Genomic DNA, 17,115 nt, shown 5'->3' with positions numbered 1-17,115 from the left:
TAGGCAAGAAAAAGAAATAAAAAGCATCCAAATTAAAAAGGAAGAAGTAAAACTCTCACTGTTTGCATTTAACATAGTGTTATATACAGAAAACCCTAAAGACTCCATCAAAAAACTATTAGAACTAGGGACACCTGGGTGGCTCAGTCAGTTAAGCATGAGTTCAAGCTCTGTGGCCTGCTCTGTGCTGACAGCTCAGAGCCTAGAGACTGCTTCAGATTCTGTCTCCCTCCCTCCGTCCCCCCCATCCCTCCCCAACTTGTGCTTTCTCCCTCTCAAAAATAAAAAAATAAACTTAAAAAAAATTATTAGAATAAATGAATTCACTAATGCTGCAGGATATAAAATCAATACAAAAATTGATTACATTTATATACATTCATAACTATCCGAGAAATTTTTTAAAAATCCCATTTACAACTGCCTCAAAAAGAACAAAATTACCTACGAATAAATTTAACCAACGAGGTAAAAGACCTGTACACTGAACTATAAGGCACTGATTAAAGAAACTGAAGAAGACACAAACAAATGGAAAGATATTCTGGACTGTTATAATACAGTTAAAATGTCCATAGCAATCTAAAGATTCAATGCAATCCCTATCAAAATTCTAATGGCATTTTTCACAGAAATAGAAAAAACAATTCTAAACTTTGTATGGAAACACAAAAACAATGCCAAGTAGCCAAAGCAAACTTGCAAAAGAAGAAAAAAGCTGAAGGCATCACACTCCCGTATTTCAAACTATATTACAAAGCTAAAGTAATCAAAATAGTATAGTACTGACATACAAGTAGACACATAAAACAATAGAACAAAACTGGGAGGCCAGAAATAATCCATGTATATATGGTTAATTTATCAAAAAGAAACCAAGAATATACAATGGGGAAAGGACAGTCTCTTCAATAAATGCTGTTGGAAAACCTGGACAGCCATGTGCACAAGCATGAAACTTAACCACTATTTTATACCATACACAAAAATTAACTTGAAGTGCTTTAAAGATGTGAACATAAGACTTAAAAAACCATAAAACTCCTATTAGAAAACATAGGCGACAAGATCTTTGACAAAGGTCTTGGTGATGATTTTTTTAATGTGACACCAAAAGTAAAAGCAACAAAAGCAAAAATAAATAAGCAGGACTATATCAAATTGAAACACTTCTGCACAGCAAAGGAAACCTTTAACAAAATAAAAAGGCAACCTACTGAATGGGAGAAAATATTTGCAAACCATATATCTGATAAGGAGTTAATACCCAAAACATAAAGAACTCATAAAACTCAATTGTGAAAAAGAATCTGGTTAAACAAGAAAATGTGAACACACATTTTTTCAAAGACATAGAGATGGCCAATAAACACACAAAAAGATGCTCAAAATCACTATTCATCAGGGAAATGCAATTCAAAACCACAATGAGCTATCATCTCACACCTGTTAGAATGGCTATTAAAAAAAACAAGGAATAACAAGTGTTGGTGAGGATGGAAGAAAAGGGAATGCTCATGCACTGTTGGAAATATAAATTGGTGCAGCCACTAGGGAAAATAGTAAAGGCATTCCTCAAAAAAAATTAAAAATAGAACTACCAGGGGCGCCTGGGTGGCTCAGTCAGTTAAACGCCTGACTTTGGTTCAGGTTGTGATCTCTCAGCTCATGAATTCGAGCCTGACGTCCAGCTCTGTACTGACAGCTCAGAGCCCGGAGCCTGTTTCAGATTCTGTGTCTCCTTCCCCTCATTCCTCTGCTTGTTCCTCTCTCTCTCTCAAAAATAAATAAATAAACATTTTAAAAAATGAAATAATCTCAAAAAAAAAAAAAAAAAAGAACTACTATATGATCCAGCAATTCCACTTCTGGGTATTTACCTGAAGAAAACACTAACTTGAAAAAATACATGTACCCCATGTTGATTGCAGCACTATTTACAATAACCAAGATATGGAAACAATCGAAGTATCCATTGATGGATAAATGGGTAAAGAAATTATGGTATATGCATGTACGTGTGTGTGTGTGTACTCAGCCATAAAAAAGAATGAAATTTTCCCATTTCCAACAACATGAATAGACCTGAAGGGCTAAGTGAAATAAGTCAAAGAAAGACATTCCATATGAACATTCTTATATATTAAATTAGAAAAAAAAAAACAAAAACAAAACAAAAACCTAAGCTCATAGATACATAGAACAGATTGGTAGCTGCCAGAGGCAGTGGGTGGGGGAGAGAAAAAAATGGATGAAAGGGGTGAAAATTAAAGAAAAAAAGAAAACAAATGGGACCTAAGACCCATTTCAAACTTCTAACCTCATTAAATGTAAGAATAAATTTATGTTTAAGCAATTAAAAAAATATGTAGCAGATATAAGTACTATTATCAATGAAATTAATTAAAGTATACTCTAAAAATGGTCAACAAAATATGCAACAAAAAGAACTACTCAGACAACATAAATTTCACTAGGTTGAACAATTTTCAAGCAGCAAAATAATTACATTGTAATCTCAAACATAGAAAGCCAATACAGATGCAATTCTATTTACAGTAATAGGGGAACTAAGATGTATTTGTATTTGAGCTATGTACTACGGTTTCTGCTCTTAAAATTCTATGAAGCACAGCTTTTTTTTTTAAACATTTATTTATTTTCAAGAGACAGACACAGTGTGAACAGGGAGCTGCAGAGAGAGAGGGAAACAGAATCTGAAGCAGTCTTCAGGCTCTGAGCTATTAGCTCAGAGCCTGACGTGGGGCTTGAACCCACTAACGGTGAGATCACGACCTGAGCTGAAGTCGGGCACTCAACCGACTGAGCCACCCAGGCACCCCTATGAAGCACAGCTTTTATAGTTCCTCTGAAAATTAGAACAAAAGGGAGAAACTTCCCAAGCCTAAAAGATATTATTCTTGGCAATACAGAACCATGAAATTAATGAGCTGTCTACCAAAGGCCTATCATTAAAAAAGGATATGAGAAAACCAGTCTACAAACAAACTAGAATTAGATTTCCTTCCAACCACACTTCCATCCCCAACTTCAATTATTCACAACAGGCAAAACTTGCCTCCAGAACAGGTGTTTCCAGCTTTTCTCATATCATGATGTACAAAGAAAATTATAGAACTTGAAGGGAACACTGGGGAAAGAGGCCAGGGCTATTTCAGGAGGAGTCACCAGCTTTAAGGCTCAGTGGCCCCAGTCCCCATGCCACCCACAGAACTGAGGGGAAGCAAGTTTAGCCCACCTGTAACGCATTTGTATTTCTCTATATTGGTTGGTGATTTAAGAGCTTTTTAATAAATGGAATTAATACTCTGTGAATTTTTCAGTAATGCAAAAAACAAAGTAGCCAAAATCAGCATTAGGAATTGCTAGCTAGATAGACAGAACCAGGTGTATTTCTAAGGCAATTAGATCCCATAATCAATACCTTTTGATATTAATGACTCCCAACAAAAGACAAAACTGCTCTCAACATCTTCATAGTAGTTACCAAACATATCTTTAAAAAGTAGCATTTCTGATCCTCTAAATTTAAAAGTCCTCATTAGTCACTAATCCCACTTCCACACTGTAATCATCATCTGCAGTGTTATTTGACAAAAACATACTTTCTAGACGAACAAGACACCTTCTGTTCCAATGGGCTCATAATCAGAGCTGCCTACCTGCTCCTTATTTCATAGAAGTCCTGGTCCCAGAGACCTTGCCAGGTCTCATAGTATATCAATACTCATAGTATATCCTACACATATTAACTATTTTTTCTTCTTTTAATCATTTAAGCGCCATTAAAGATTTTTACAAGGAATAAAGAAATCAAGAAACTGGCATCCAAATAAATCCTACTTGTTTTATGAAAAACTTTCTACATAGATTTTTTTTTTCTGACAAAACAACGAACTTTGACTAAATGAGAAAATATATGGAGAAGACAGAAAAACCAGTTATAATAATTTGGAAATAGAAAAATATAGCTTTTACTGACCTCATTATATATAAAACAGGCCTTACCAACACTGGCATGAAAAACATTTTATGGTTCAGCATTATTACAAACGAATGAATTGGTAAACAAAAAATCATCTCTCAAGAGATCAGACTAACAAAATTAAAAGAACGAAGTCAAACCGGTCTAAGTGTCATCCTTGAGAAGGGAACAGCAGAATAAGAAAACCTTATACTTTCTCAACTGCATTTCAAAGTCTTCCCTCCTACTTAGCTGGGTCTTCTTTAGAAATTAAAGTTTAGGTCATATAGATAAGATCAATTCTCAAGGGAGTAGTTATTAGAAAGAAGTCTTTCCAAGAAATATTACAGAAATACAAAGTACAATCACAAGTTTTCTTTAAACTTGACCTTTAAGAGCCTCTAATATACATTGTTTTGAGGGTAAAATTGAGGCACATTTTTTATCATGCACAAGTTCAAAGTACAGGTCACCATTAATTAACAAAAATTTCACCAAAATTAATACCATTTTACACAAGGCTTTCAATAAATAAAAAGAAGTTTGCTTATAATCTGAATAAAAAGTATTTTTTTCTGTTTAACAAAAAATTAAACTATAAAAAATCATGTTTCCAGGTCAACTTGTCAAAAACATAGCTTTAATATAGGATATATTTCTGAACTTGTCCATGCCCCCACTTTTAAAAGAAAAACCCATTCTAGAAACAAGTACAAAATGAGTAAACTTTAAAATTTTTAAACATTTTTAAATGCTCCATAGCCTTCTTAAAAAACTAATAAAACAAAGTCTTCATCAAAGCACATTTAAAGCTATATTAATCAAGTATACATACAGGAGAGATTGTGCTAATCTCCATAAAATTGCTGGGATCTTAAATACAACTAAAAATAAAATGCAGTGTACAGGTAGTACATGACTATTATGGCCCCATATTAAATCATTAAAAATGTAAAGTGAAGGATTTCTTCTAAAGTCAAAATTTATTTTTTAATTAAGAGATTAATATAAATTAACAGAATTTACATTAACAAAAGCTATTAAGGTTTCTCTTATCAATAAAAGAATCTATTAATAAACATGCACAAATATTTAGTTCATTTAAAATATAACAACAGTTACTGATTACCCACGTGCCAGGTACTCTCCTAAGAGTCTGGAATATATCAGTGGACAAAAGAAGACAAAGAAACCCTGCTCTCATGGAGCTTACAGTCTAGCGCTCAGCTTCTTTTTCCCTCCCTTTGGTTCCATACTTTTCCCATCAAACCATATAAACAGCTAAGATTTCCTTCACCATTTCCTTGAAGAATCATCACAAGCACCAATCTTTTCAGCTTCAGAATATTAAGCAGAACTTCCTTCCTCATAATTATATTCCAACTAAAAACAGGACTTTAGATTCCTAATGCCAATGTAATTGATTCTTAAGTTACTAGCACTATGGGAGCTCATAATAATCTCATAATAATTTTAGAATGCCAACAATCATAAAGTTCCATCTTCTCTTTTAAGTAAATAAAATTTATTTTAAAAAAATAAAATAAAATAAAAACTGTAAGTTGCTATAAACCAAAAGTTCACATCTTATCAGAGTGCCCATGTCAAAGTGGCAAAAGTTTTTCTTAAGTTAGTACCTAATTTTTTGGCAACTGCATAAGCTTCATCTGGTGACTTTGCCACATGTCCTTTGGGAATGGAGACACCAGCTTCTTGCAACAATTCCATACTCATGTATTCATGTAGTGAGAGATTCCTTTTTTGCTGCTGCTGTATTTGGAGTCCATGGTTATTAAACAATCCAGAACTTCCCAGAACCTAGAGATATTGGAGACATATTATACATGATAGATATTTGGAAGTTATTATTAAAAACACCTTCTCAAAATACGTTTTTATATAGAATATTTGGTTCTTCATAACTATAATAAAACTGTTACATTAAATCATCAAAGTATAATATTCAGGCTACCTAAATTATAACCTAAGAGCTAACCTACCTGCTAAATATCAAACATTACCCTTTAGTTTTAACTATTTCCTCATCATGTCTAGTCCTTATCTTTTATTTGAGCTTTACCACCATATCTCTAATGACCTACAGATTTCTACCTCAGTGCCAAATTCAGCAGATCTAAAACCAACCGCATCCTTCCCTTTCTTGTCTCCACCATTCTTTAAGCACCTAACAAATTGCTTGGCACTAGATAGGCAGTAGTTGAATGATCTAGTACCATTACTCTTTCATACACTCGAGACTCAAAACCCTGGTTTCACCTGTAGTGGTCACCGTAGTGTGCTGCTCAGATTCTCCTTTCAGAGCCCCAACTGCTGGGAGTGTTGGCTGCTGATAGCTCTCAGCTGAGTTCTTTCATTAGCACTTACTTCCTTGCCCAAAGTCACACCTTCACATTGCAGCCTACATCCATGACTGGTCAATGGAGGTTAAGGTAAGGATATAAAGTCCTAGCACCTCACCCCAATTTGGGATAATTCTGAAGGACCATCTTAGTTCCAGATCTCCCACAGGAAAGGCAAAGGCTCCTACTGCAACCACATGACAGTTCTACTTCTCCCTCTACTCAACCCTCCTGCCTTCACTCTCCCACAGGGGTTGATCCAGATGTCACTCTCCAGTTGACTTCCTCCATGAAACTCTTAATTTCACAGCCTGCAAATATCATTCAAATTCCTCAATCCTACCAACCTTATATGGCAATATGTAGAACAAATTAAGTGCTATGAAAGCTCTGAAAGAGTGAATTGAAATTACACATTTAATTATCACCCATACATTTCCATTCTCTATTCACAGAAGGCAGAATACTGAAATATGGTTCATATGAAACACACAATATCATAAGAATTGAAGTTAAAGGAATTGTATATAAACAGTCTACTTCTTAAAGGGGATTCATGAACTATTTGCATCAAAATGCAAATGTACCTGGGATGTGTCTGGATTCTGGGGCCCCACTCACATCCGAAAAGTCAGAACCTCTGGAATGGGCCTCAGGAAAGCTGCATTCGTAACAAGTCATTCCCCTGATAGTTAAGCACCCTACAGTTTGAGAACCACTAGTCTAAAAAGCCAATCACATCTAGTAACCACTTATTTCTGATTCATCTGGTAAGCCAAAATCCTGGATAACATTTCACCAGGGTAGCTCAACTCCCTGATTTAGTGTCACTTCAATATTAAAACCCAGCAACATCCCAAACTGCTCAGCACACATCTACTTTCTGAAATCCCATTCCGGGGTATAAAGGCAACAGAAATTAGTGTTCAGTCTACCAAAAGGCAAATATATATTCAGGGACACCTGGGTGGCTCAGTTGGTTAAGCGTCCGACTCTTGATTTCGGCTCAGGTCATGATCTGATTCATGAGATACAGCCGTGCCTGGGGCTTTTGCACAAGAGCCTGCTTGGGATTTTCTTTTTCTCTCTCTCTGTCCCTCCCCTACCCACACTGGCGCTGTGGTGCTCATGCACACTCTCTCAAAATAAATATTTTAAAAACTTAAAAAAAAAAAGAAAGCTCATAGCAGGCTTATTCATAATAAATAAAAAATGAAAACGACCCAAATGCCCATCAATAAGATAATAAAGTGTTATATTCATATACTAGGATACTACAGTGCAATTTTTTTTAAAAAAACCTATTGCTCACAATACAGGGCAGTAATCTCAAAAACACAACTTTGAGGAAAAGAAACCACACACAAGAACACATACTTGTATTTTTTATATAGTTCAAAACCAGTAAAAATTGGTGATAGAATTAGTGGTCACCTTCTGTTAGGGAGTATTAATAGGGAGAGAGGACATGGGTGTTTTGGAGGGCTGCAAATATGACATACCATGATCAGAATGGTGGCTACACAGATGTATACATACATAAAAATTAATCTAGCTACCCAAATTGTACACTTTATATAAATTATACCTCAAAATAATAATAAAAATAAGGGGGAAAGGGAGTTTTTAGCACAGCTTGGTAAATTAGTTATACAAACATTTTTTGAATGCCTATATACCAGCACTGTGCTAGGGATGCTAAAAGAATAAAGCCAACTTGGCGTCAGCTGCAGAATTCATGTAGTATATATGAACATATAAATGAACAACTATAGCACATATAACAGCATTAACAGACTCATTAAGCAGCACCTAATTAACTGAACAGACTAGAAAAAATGCTACAGAGGCGTGATCTCAGTTTAAAAAAAAAAAAACCTAACAGCTATAAGGAACACTTTGGGAACAACTGGGGAAATCTGAATCTAAATTTCCTAAGTATGATAACTATAGGTTTCCTAAGTATATAATAACTATATTGTGGTTACTTAGGAGAATGTCCTCATTTTTAAAAGGCATATGCTAAAACATCTAGGGATAAAGTGCCATGCTACCTGCTACTTACTCTCAAATGGTTGAGCAAAAATAAATGGAATGGAATTTTATACACACATACACACACACACACACACACACACACGCGCGCGCGCGCACACACACACACGAATACAATTTTATAAAGATGAAGCAAATGTGGCAAAATGTTACATTTAGGTGAAGGCAATTAGGTGCTCACTGTACTACTGCTGGCACATTTCTATCAGTTTGAAATTTTTCCCAAAGAAGTCCAAGGTAAACCAGTGAGTGACACAAAGCTCTGAGTATATTTTTACAGTTTCTTTCAAGTACCTATATTCACAAAGAATCAGTAGTATTCATAAAGTAATGCTGATTGCTTTTATACTACCTTAAAGGTTTTTTAATATCTACGGTATTGATAATCCTTTCCTTGCACCACTAGAAGTTATGACTTGAAATACCAGTTTTTAATCTCACTGGCAATACAAATCCCTGCATAATCACAATGATTCCCACATTTAAGTCTTTGTCTTTCCTGACATCATCACTCAGAAGATTCCTACTGCCAAAAGGCCACCAATTCCTGGCTAAATTCCTAACCCACCACCCATTCAATGATTTACCTAGTTTAAATAATATGTATTCAAAAGTGGGTAAATGTAGTTACTGGGGAATGTGATTCACGACAACTAAGAAAATATCTTAAATTAGTTCATCTGCTTATAACCTGAACTATTTTATCAGAAATATACTGATAAGGAAGATACAGAAACTAGAAGGGGTTAGAGAATTAAAACGTTTAAGAGCATTAGCTAAACTCAGTGTGTGACGGTGAACAAGTTTTCTAGGACGCTGCACCTCTGTGTTCTCATCTACAAAAGCAAAGGGTTAGACTAAGGGCCTTCCAAATTCTAAATCTGTATTATTTAATGTGAGAGTGGAAGAAAAGAGATATTAAGACAACATGCTAGGCATCTCCATATGGAGAGACAAAAGCTTTTAAAACAATTTCCAAAAGGATAAAAATTATGATGAAAACATATTTGTTCACCAAATCCTCATTTTCTGAAAACTAGACAGCACTTTTTAAGACTCATAAGAAGGAAGTTCAAGGCCAAAAAAAATCACTTCTCTTATTAAGAAGCATACTCATAGCATTTACCATCTCCAAGTTTTAAGTATGAACAGCTTCCAAAAAGAATAAAAGTCTAAATCAATTTATTTTTGTCATGTCTAAGGACTTAATTTCTGAACATAATCTAAAACACTGAAATTGACTTATGAAACCAATCATGCCCTTTCACAAGTATGTATCAACTTTGGAAAACACAGGCCAAGTTTTTCCGAAAAAAGCGAAGAAAAAAGTGAAGACCAGATTCAAGCACACAAGCTTTGGAGCCAGCCAGTCTGGAATTAGGCCTTAGCTTTGACCTTACCTGCTTCCCGACCTGGCCCCAATTACTTGTTCTCTTAGCCACAGTTTCATCAATGATGAGTATATTAATGACGCCCTTAGAGCGTTGCTTAAAAGCCTAACGAGACGTAAAATGCTTATTTATTTGGCACAGTACCTGGAAACGGTAAACACTCCAAAACAAAACACCAACGAAACAAAAACCCGTGCTTATTATGCTTTACTCTCTACAGAAATGAAGTGATCCAAAAGATAACTGTCTTCCCCAGTTGGTAAGCTAACAAACATCATCTTATTCCCACGGTTAACACCAACAGTACACAACTCCTTGGGAGAGGTGGGAAACTTCTTGCCTCGTCCCAAAAAAGGCCAGTCAGCAAGCTGGTCCTGTGAAGTCATTCCCACCTATGACAGCTCCCAAGGGACACGAAAGTACATGTGAAGGGCATTTCCCCCTCCCCCTAGAAGGGCCGCAGAAGCCTCGGCCCACCTTGCGGGGCACAGAAAAAGGAGCAGAAACTGCCCAGGCACCTCCACCTCCACTTGGAAGCGCCCTCCACCCGCCTCCCTGCGGCCCCTCGGCAACTGGGTGAGCAGCCGCAGCCAGATGGCCCGGGAGCAGAGCAGCGCAAACATGGGCCCGCTCTCTGTCACGGCAGGCAGCACTCCAGGGCACGCCGCCCGCGGGCCCGGCTGGGCACCCCACGTCACGCAATGTCACCTACTGCGAAGTGACCCCGAGCCGGGCCTCAGATCCCCTCACACCTCGCCCACAGGAACCAGGTCTCCCACCTCGCCCTTTCTCCTGCCGGCCCTCCAAGCGAGAGCCGGCTGGGCCGCAATACCTGGGCAGCGGCCCGCAGCGCCGGCCGGGACCCGCAGCTTCTAAGGGCGGCTGTGGCCAATAGCCGGCTGTAGAACATGGAGGCCGCCATTTCTGAGCCCGACCCCGTCCCCTCGGCGCCGTGCGCAGGCGCAGAGGCGCAAAGCGGCCGGCGACCCAGCTGCTTGCGACGCGCACTCCACCCCTCGCCCCACCCTTCGCGGGCGGGACCTGGGTTAACGCTGCAGATGCGGACTTTCTTAGCAGGGATTACCAGCTCAAGCAAAGTTGGGTTTGGCGGGCACGGAGCAAACTTTGACCCTTAGAAGTCAGCACCGCAGCCTTAATAGCCAACCTGTGGCCAGCAGGCAACCTGAACACTTCCTAGTAAAGTGGTAAGATGTGGTATTGGAAAGACGACCATCGCCACCATCTGTGAGATCTTAACTTCTCTGGGCCTTAGTTACCTTATCTGTAGGATGGGGTTCATTTAAAAAATAAGTACTCTATGTCTGCGTTCATAGAGCAGTGAGGGGGGAAAAAAGGCGATTCTGCCTTCAAAAAAAAAAAAAATCAGTCACTACTTACCAATCCAGATGGCACACCAGCATCACCTGGGAAGCTTTAGAAAATTTCCTTCACCAGGCCCATCTGAGGAGTAGAGTCTTATGTGTATCTCTTATGTGTATCTCTTAATGAGATACACACATTGACAATTGAAAACCCTGATGACGTGTGCCCCATCAAGAATTGACCATTGGACGGATGACTGGGCGCTTGTTCACTGGATATCTAGCTATAAAATGTGTCAAAGTTTTCAGGGTAAGATGTTAACCCAGGAATGGATGGGTGTGGCTGACAAGTATCATTCAGACTCTGGCACCTGCTTCTGAAGTGCAGTGGCTCAATGCACCGAACAGCGATGTATAAAGAAAAAAGTGAATCCGAAACAAGCAGCCTCTAGGCTTATGGAATGGAAAGGGGCTTTTTGCAGCCCCCAGAATCTCTGAGCTTCTAAAGGCAAGACATTCTCAAGGACTTTTTCATTTCATTGGCACTCATGAAGGACTGTCCTCAAGGCTCCTTTCATCACTAAAAGACACCATGTGCACTTAGAAACAGGGAAGGGAAAAACAGACACTGGTAGTTCAAATGTCTCTTCTTCCACCCTTCTACTGCCCATCATTGCCAATCAAATAAAATCTGGGGAATGATCTGGGGCGCTTGGGAGGCTCAGTCTCTTAAATGTCCTACTCTTGATTTCGGCCCAGGTCATGATCTCACGTTTCATGAGATAGAGCCCCCAGTTGGGTTCTGTGCTGACAGCCCAGAGCCTGTTTAGGATTCTCTTTCTCCCTCTCTCTGTTCCTCCCCTACTTGCACTCTCCCTCTCTCTCTCTCTCTCAAAATACATAAATCAATAAACATTTTTTTAAAAATCTGGATAATCTGTCTAAAAAGCTGTGGCTGGGACCTACCAGTTTCTGTTAGGAACACATATCCCATCAGCTATGAATAGGATGTACTTATTTTCAAGCCATTTCTATTTAATTGCTAGTAACACAGAAGCTGAGCTACCAGATCAAACCAACCATCTGAGTCTAAGGCCGCTTATTTAAAGGGTAAACTCAGAATAAGGTCCCATGGGTAAAGACAGAACAAGTCCATGAACTTAAATAAGATGTAAGGCTAGAATTCTTCTAGGAGCCTTACTGGCTTCACACCCTTCCAGTCCACGTCACAGGTGATCCATTAAACATGTCTCCTGGTGTGTCTTTTTCAATACTAGCTTAAAAACAGGCAAAGCAGCAGCAAAAATATGGGATAAGCCGAGGAATGAGAAAGAGAACATGCAGATCTTGTGGGGCCGGCTCCTTTGGAAGCCTAAGCAAGGGGGCAGAGGTGCACTCCTTCCTCAGCACTCCTTGACTGTGACCAGAGCTCTGTATGTCTTCATACCTCACTAAAAGAATTCAGTGAGGTGAAATGATGGGACTCCTACCTGCTAACCTTGTTTTGTTTTTAGACAATCAGCCTTAAAAAATGAAATTGCTTTACTAAGAAACTACTTTTTCCACAGCAAAAACTTTTGTAATTCTTATCTGCAAGGATCTCAGAAACCAGTAGTAGGCAGAATGTAGAAGGTAGAACATGTTAAGGTGGAGGGTAGAGCAAGAGTATATGAGGAAGAAGGGAAAAAGGAATTATTCTTCACATACAATGGCCTGTAGTCTCCCACTGTGTCTATTTCTGCCTTCTACTTGGAGATTAAGGACTGAGGTGGTGTGCAGGGAAAGCGGGGGATGTCCTAAGGAAGAGAAGACTTTAATTTTTTCACAGTCCTTTAAAATAATTAAAGTTTTTTACCCTGCACATTTTATTGCCCAGAGCAAGGCCTATTGGTTAGGTGATGGGGGTTAAGGAGTGCACTTGATGAGCACTGAGTGATATATGGAATTGTTGAATTACTAAATTGTACACCTGAAACTAATATAACACTGTATGTTAACTAACTAGAATTAAAATAAAAACTTAAAAAAAAATCTTTAACTCAACAAATAACTTTGCAGTATGTGAGTCAAATGTAAATAGAGCTATAGAAGAAAGAGCTGACTTAGATAGGCACTGCCTATCAGTGTTAACACTAACTTGATTTAAGAGACTCTAGATATACAGCCAATTAGTGAGTGCAGACTTATCGACACAGATGAGAAAAGTGGCTGTCGTGTATGACTTTGAAAATTCAGTGGATAAAATGGAGGCAAATTCAAACTTAGAAACAAATATGAAAATTCAACGAGTCACAGAAAAGACGCTTGGTTTGTATTGTAAGTCACGAAAAGAAGGAGGAAAGTTTGAAATGTAGTTCAAATTACTCTTGCTAAATTTTTTTTACAGAGAAATGAAATGTGAAATTCTCAAAAGAAATAATAAACTTTCCTATTGTTAACTATGGAATTAATAGAATTACAAAGTGCTACAGAAACAACTTCCAATATATTTGCTTACCCTGAACTTCTACTGAGGGCTGAGTGAATAATAGCTATTTACTGAACACTTAGTTTTTGCCAGATCCTTACATTTTTTTTCTATCCTTTATGGTGCCATAAGACATTTTCAGAATTCTCTGATTTTCATCTTATTTTATTTTACCCATCCAACCTCTGCCACAGAAACAGTTACCAGATCTATATAGGTTCTTGAACTAAAGTTTAGGGGTGAAGAAAGATGAGTAACAGAGTATGCGGCAGCTGTATGTTTACACAGGATTTCTCTTAGTTCTCTTAAAGCCTCAGAAATAATAGTAGAAACACTTATCTAGACCAACCTAGAACGGCAGTGGCAAAGGGCAAAGAGAAATACATCTTCTTAGTAATCCTCACAATCCTGCATTTTACAGAAGGAAAAACAGAGGCTCAGAAGCAGTGAGTAATTTGCCCAGAGTCACAGCTTTTACCAGCACAAAATCTGAACCCAATTCTGTATTGACCAGATGAGAATTTGAGATAATAACTGAGATTCATATCATCTTATCATTTTATTTAAGCTTTTACCTTTTACTCCACTTAGTTAATAGTATTCACCACCTAAAGGAAAGAATGATGGTACAGATCATCAGAGGGCGGGTTTTGAGATGTAAATGCAAGCGCTTGGAATTACAAGGGACTGAACTTCAAGTTTCAAAAGCCAGAACCAAGAAGGGCTCTAGGAAATTTGATGCTTTAGAACTGGAATTATCTTGTCCCTAAAGAAGATAGAGGAAAGTGGGAGGGAAGCAAGGAACAGTGGTGGTTCCTTGACGAGGTCCCCTATGTTTTGCACTCTCCAAGGCCACTGTCTCCAGGATGAAGGGTAATTCCACCCCCCAAAGAGATTTGGGGATCTGAAACAAGGAGTATTGGCAGGAGACACAAAATCCCTTGAGCACAGTGGCAGCACAGGAGTGGAATTCTCTGGCAGGCCAGTATACCCCTGTAGATGGAGCTGAATCATATTCTTAGGATATGTACCCACCCTACCAAAGCTGGGGAAGCCTGCAAAGGCTTGCAGAACCCTCAAGAGCTATGTAGACAAGCATTGAGAGACGACAGGTAGAAACATGGAAGGATAGACTTGTAAAGAACAATGACACAGAGCATATGGGAAGAGGGATGTGACAATAAATGTCAGTTAGATAACAATACCAAAGGCTAGATGTTCCCTGTTCATCTGTCACTGCATATATATCTCCTGGATTGAAGAAGGCAGGAGGGGGATAGATCCTGATTTAACAGAGATTAAGATTCTGGCACTTGATGTAATAAGGTTAATGATGAGAATTCAACTTCAGATATAGAAAAATAGTCATATTTCTCCCACACATGAAAATATGAAATGAACGTGGTACCACTGCTCCACTGCTCCATTGTTGAGGTAGAAGAAGATTCTTTTGTCCTGCCCCAGCCTTGTCATACTTCCATTTTGAGGCTCTGAGAGGACATTGACTTGAAGAGTCTCCTGAACCAGTCTCAACTTTGGCTGCATCCAAGAATCACCTGGAGAACTTTTAAAAATACCTTTGCTTAGGCCCCACCACCAAAGAGTCTAATTCAATTGTCTGGAGTGGGACCTAGAGTGGTATTCTATAAGAGTTCCCCTAATGTTTCTAATAAGCACCCAGTAATGACAATCATTCCTGTCTTGCTCCTTCCGCCACTATCCTCTCTGTCTCACTGGAGAACTCAGTAAGGAAAAAGGCAACCGCTATGGGTGAGCACTGGATTTAACATCAGTAGACTTAGATTAAACTCTAGTTCTGCCACATGCTAGTTGTATGGTCTTTTTTTCTTTTTTAAGTTCATTTATTTATTTTGAGACAGATGGCGAGAGACAGAATCCCAAGCAGTCTCCTTGCTGTGAGCACAGAGCCTGATGTAGGGCTCAAACTCACAAACTGTGAGATCATGACCTGAACTGGAGTCTAGCTCTCTACCAACTGAGCCACCCAGGCACCCCTAGCTATATGGTCTAAAGCAAGTCACATATTCTGAGTCCCAGGTTCCATGTTTGTAAAAATAAGTGTGTTCATCTTCAACAGCTGTTGTAACAAATTGCCACAAACTTGATGGTTTTAAAACAACATAAATCTATTCTCTCTCAGTTCTGGAAGCCGTAAGTCCAAAATCATTATCACTGGGCTGAATTCAAGGTGTCAACACTCCTTCTTTAGGGGAAAATCTGCTCCTTGCCTTTTCCAGGTGGCTCCTGGTACTCCTTAGCCTGTGGCTACTTCACTCAAATCTCTACCTCCTTCTCTTCTGTGTCAAATCTTTCCATTTATAAGGATATGTGTACATTTAGAGCCTACTATAATCCATGATAATCTTCCCAACTCAAGATCCTTAGTTTAATCACGAAGAGAGAGAAAGACTCGTTTTAAGGAATTAGCTCATGGAATTAGGAAGCCTGACAAATCTAAAATCTGCAGGATGAACTGTCAGGCTAGAAACCCAGGGAAAAGCTGATGTTGCAGTCCAAGTCCAAAGGCCATCAGGCGGGAGACACAGGAAGAGATGCTGTTTCCTTCAAATCTGAAGCCAATCAGGCTGGAAATTCTTTCTTTCGGGAGAGGCCAGTCTTTTGTTCTATGTGGGTCTTCAACCGATTGGGTGAGGCCCACCCATGTCATAGCAATCTGTTTTACTAAAAAGTTCAATGTTTTAATGTAAATCTCATACAAAAACACCTTCATAGAAATACCCACCATAATGTTTGACCAAATATCTGGGCACCATGGCCCAGCCAAATTGACACATGAAATTAACCATCACAGATATAAATATGTGTGTTTGCATGTTCTGTCCACCAGGGAGGCCTGGGAGCAGCAACATCCAATAACAATATGCACTAAAGGTATTAAAGGTTCCAAAGGTACTTTTAGCAGTGGCACAGTAATTGTGAAGAATCAATACCTAGTAAACTTAATAAAATGAAAGCTGTTGGGAAAACAGATAACATGCAAATCACCAGGTATTAGCGACTTACTATTGATACTTATCACAAAACACCATCTATATTATATTAGAGGAAAATTCAAGGCTGCATGAAAGCTTGCTACTATAATCGGAGGAAGACACATTTTAGGAAATCAGCATGGCAAGCTACTAAAGTAGAGGTAACTCTTATTGTCGAATTGTCTCAGAGAGATATTACTTTGAAACTAGATGAGAAACTTTTAAACATGATTGTCCCTTACGTGAAGCATCTACAAGGATATATGCTTTATTTCAACACAACTAAGAACTAGAAATGTGTATTTGTCTGCTTTAGCTAGACTATGCTGCAGTAACAAACAGTCCCCAACATCTCAATGGCTTACAACAGTAGTTTATTTCTCATTCATGTTCCATGTCAGGGGTTTCACGTTGGCTGCAACTCTGCTCCATATTTCTTCTCATTCTAGGACCCAGATTGAAGGAACAATTCCCATCTGGATATGACATTCTTACAGCAGACAAAAATGTTGACCTTGTGG

At 38.5% G+C, this 17,115-nt stretch overlaps 1 protein-coding gene across 1 annotated transcript in view; it reads right to left on the bottom strand.

Annotated features, from left to right (window-relative positions):
* SUCLA2 (succinate-CoA ligase ADP-forming subunit beta) overlaps nucleotides 1–10,720 on the bottom strand; it is a 43,762-nt gene extending 33,042 nt beyond the window's left edge. The window contains exons 1-2 of the mRNA XM_047079790.1: nucleotides 10,624–10,720; nucleotides 5,623–5,803 (exon numbers count right to left, since the gene is read on the bottom strand). Of these exons, the coding sequence (XP_046935746.1) occupies nucleotides 5,623–5,803; nucleotides 10,624–10,713 (271 nt within the window). The 5' untranslated portion in view covers nucleotides 10,714–10,720. The remainder of the gene's footprint in view (nucleotides 1–5,622; nucleotides 5,804–10,623) is intronic.
* Nucleotides 10,721–17,115: the final 6,395 nt, after the last annotated feature.

Source organism: Lynx rufus, unplaced genomic scaffold (assembly GCF_022079265.1).
Source record: "Lynx rufus isolate CCGP_SWC_20201006 ecotype Redwood Valley unplaced genomic scaffold, mLynRuf1.p SCAF_1, whole genome shotgun sequence".
Classification (NCBI taxonomy): Eukaryota; Metazoa; Chordata; class Mammalia; order Carnivora; family Felidae; genus Lynx; species Lynx rufus.
This window is presented reverse-complemented; position numbering and strand designations above follow the sequence as displayed.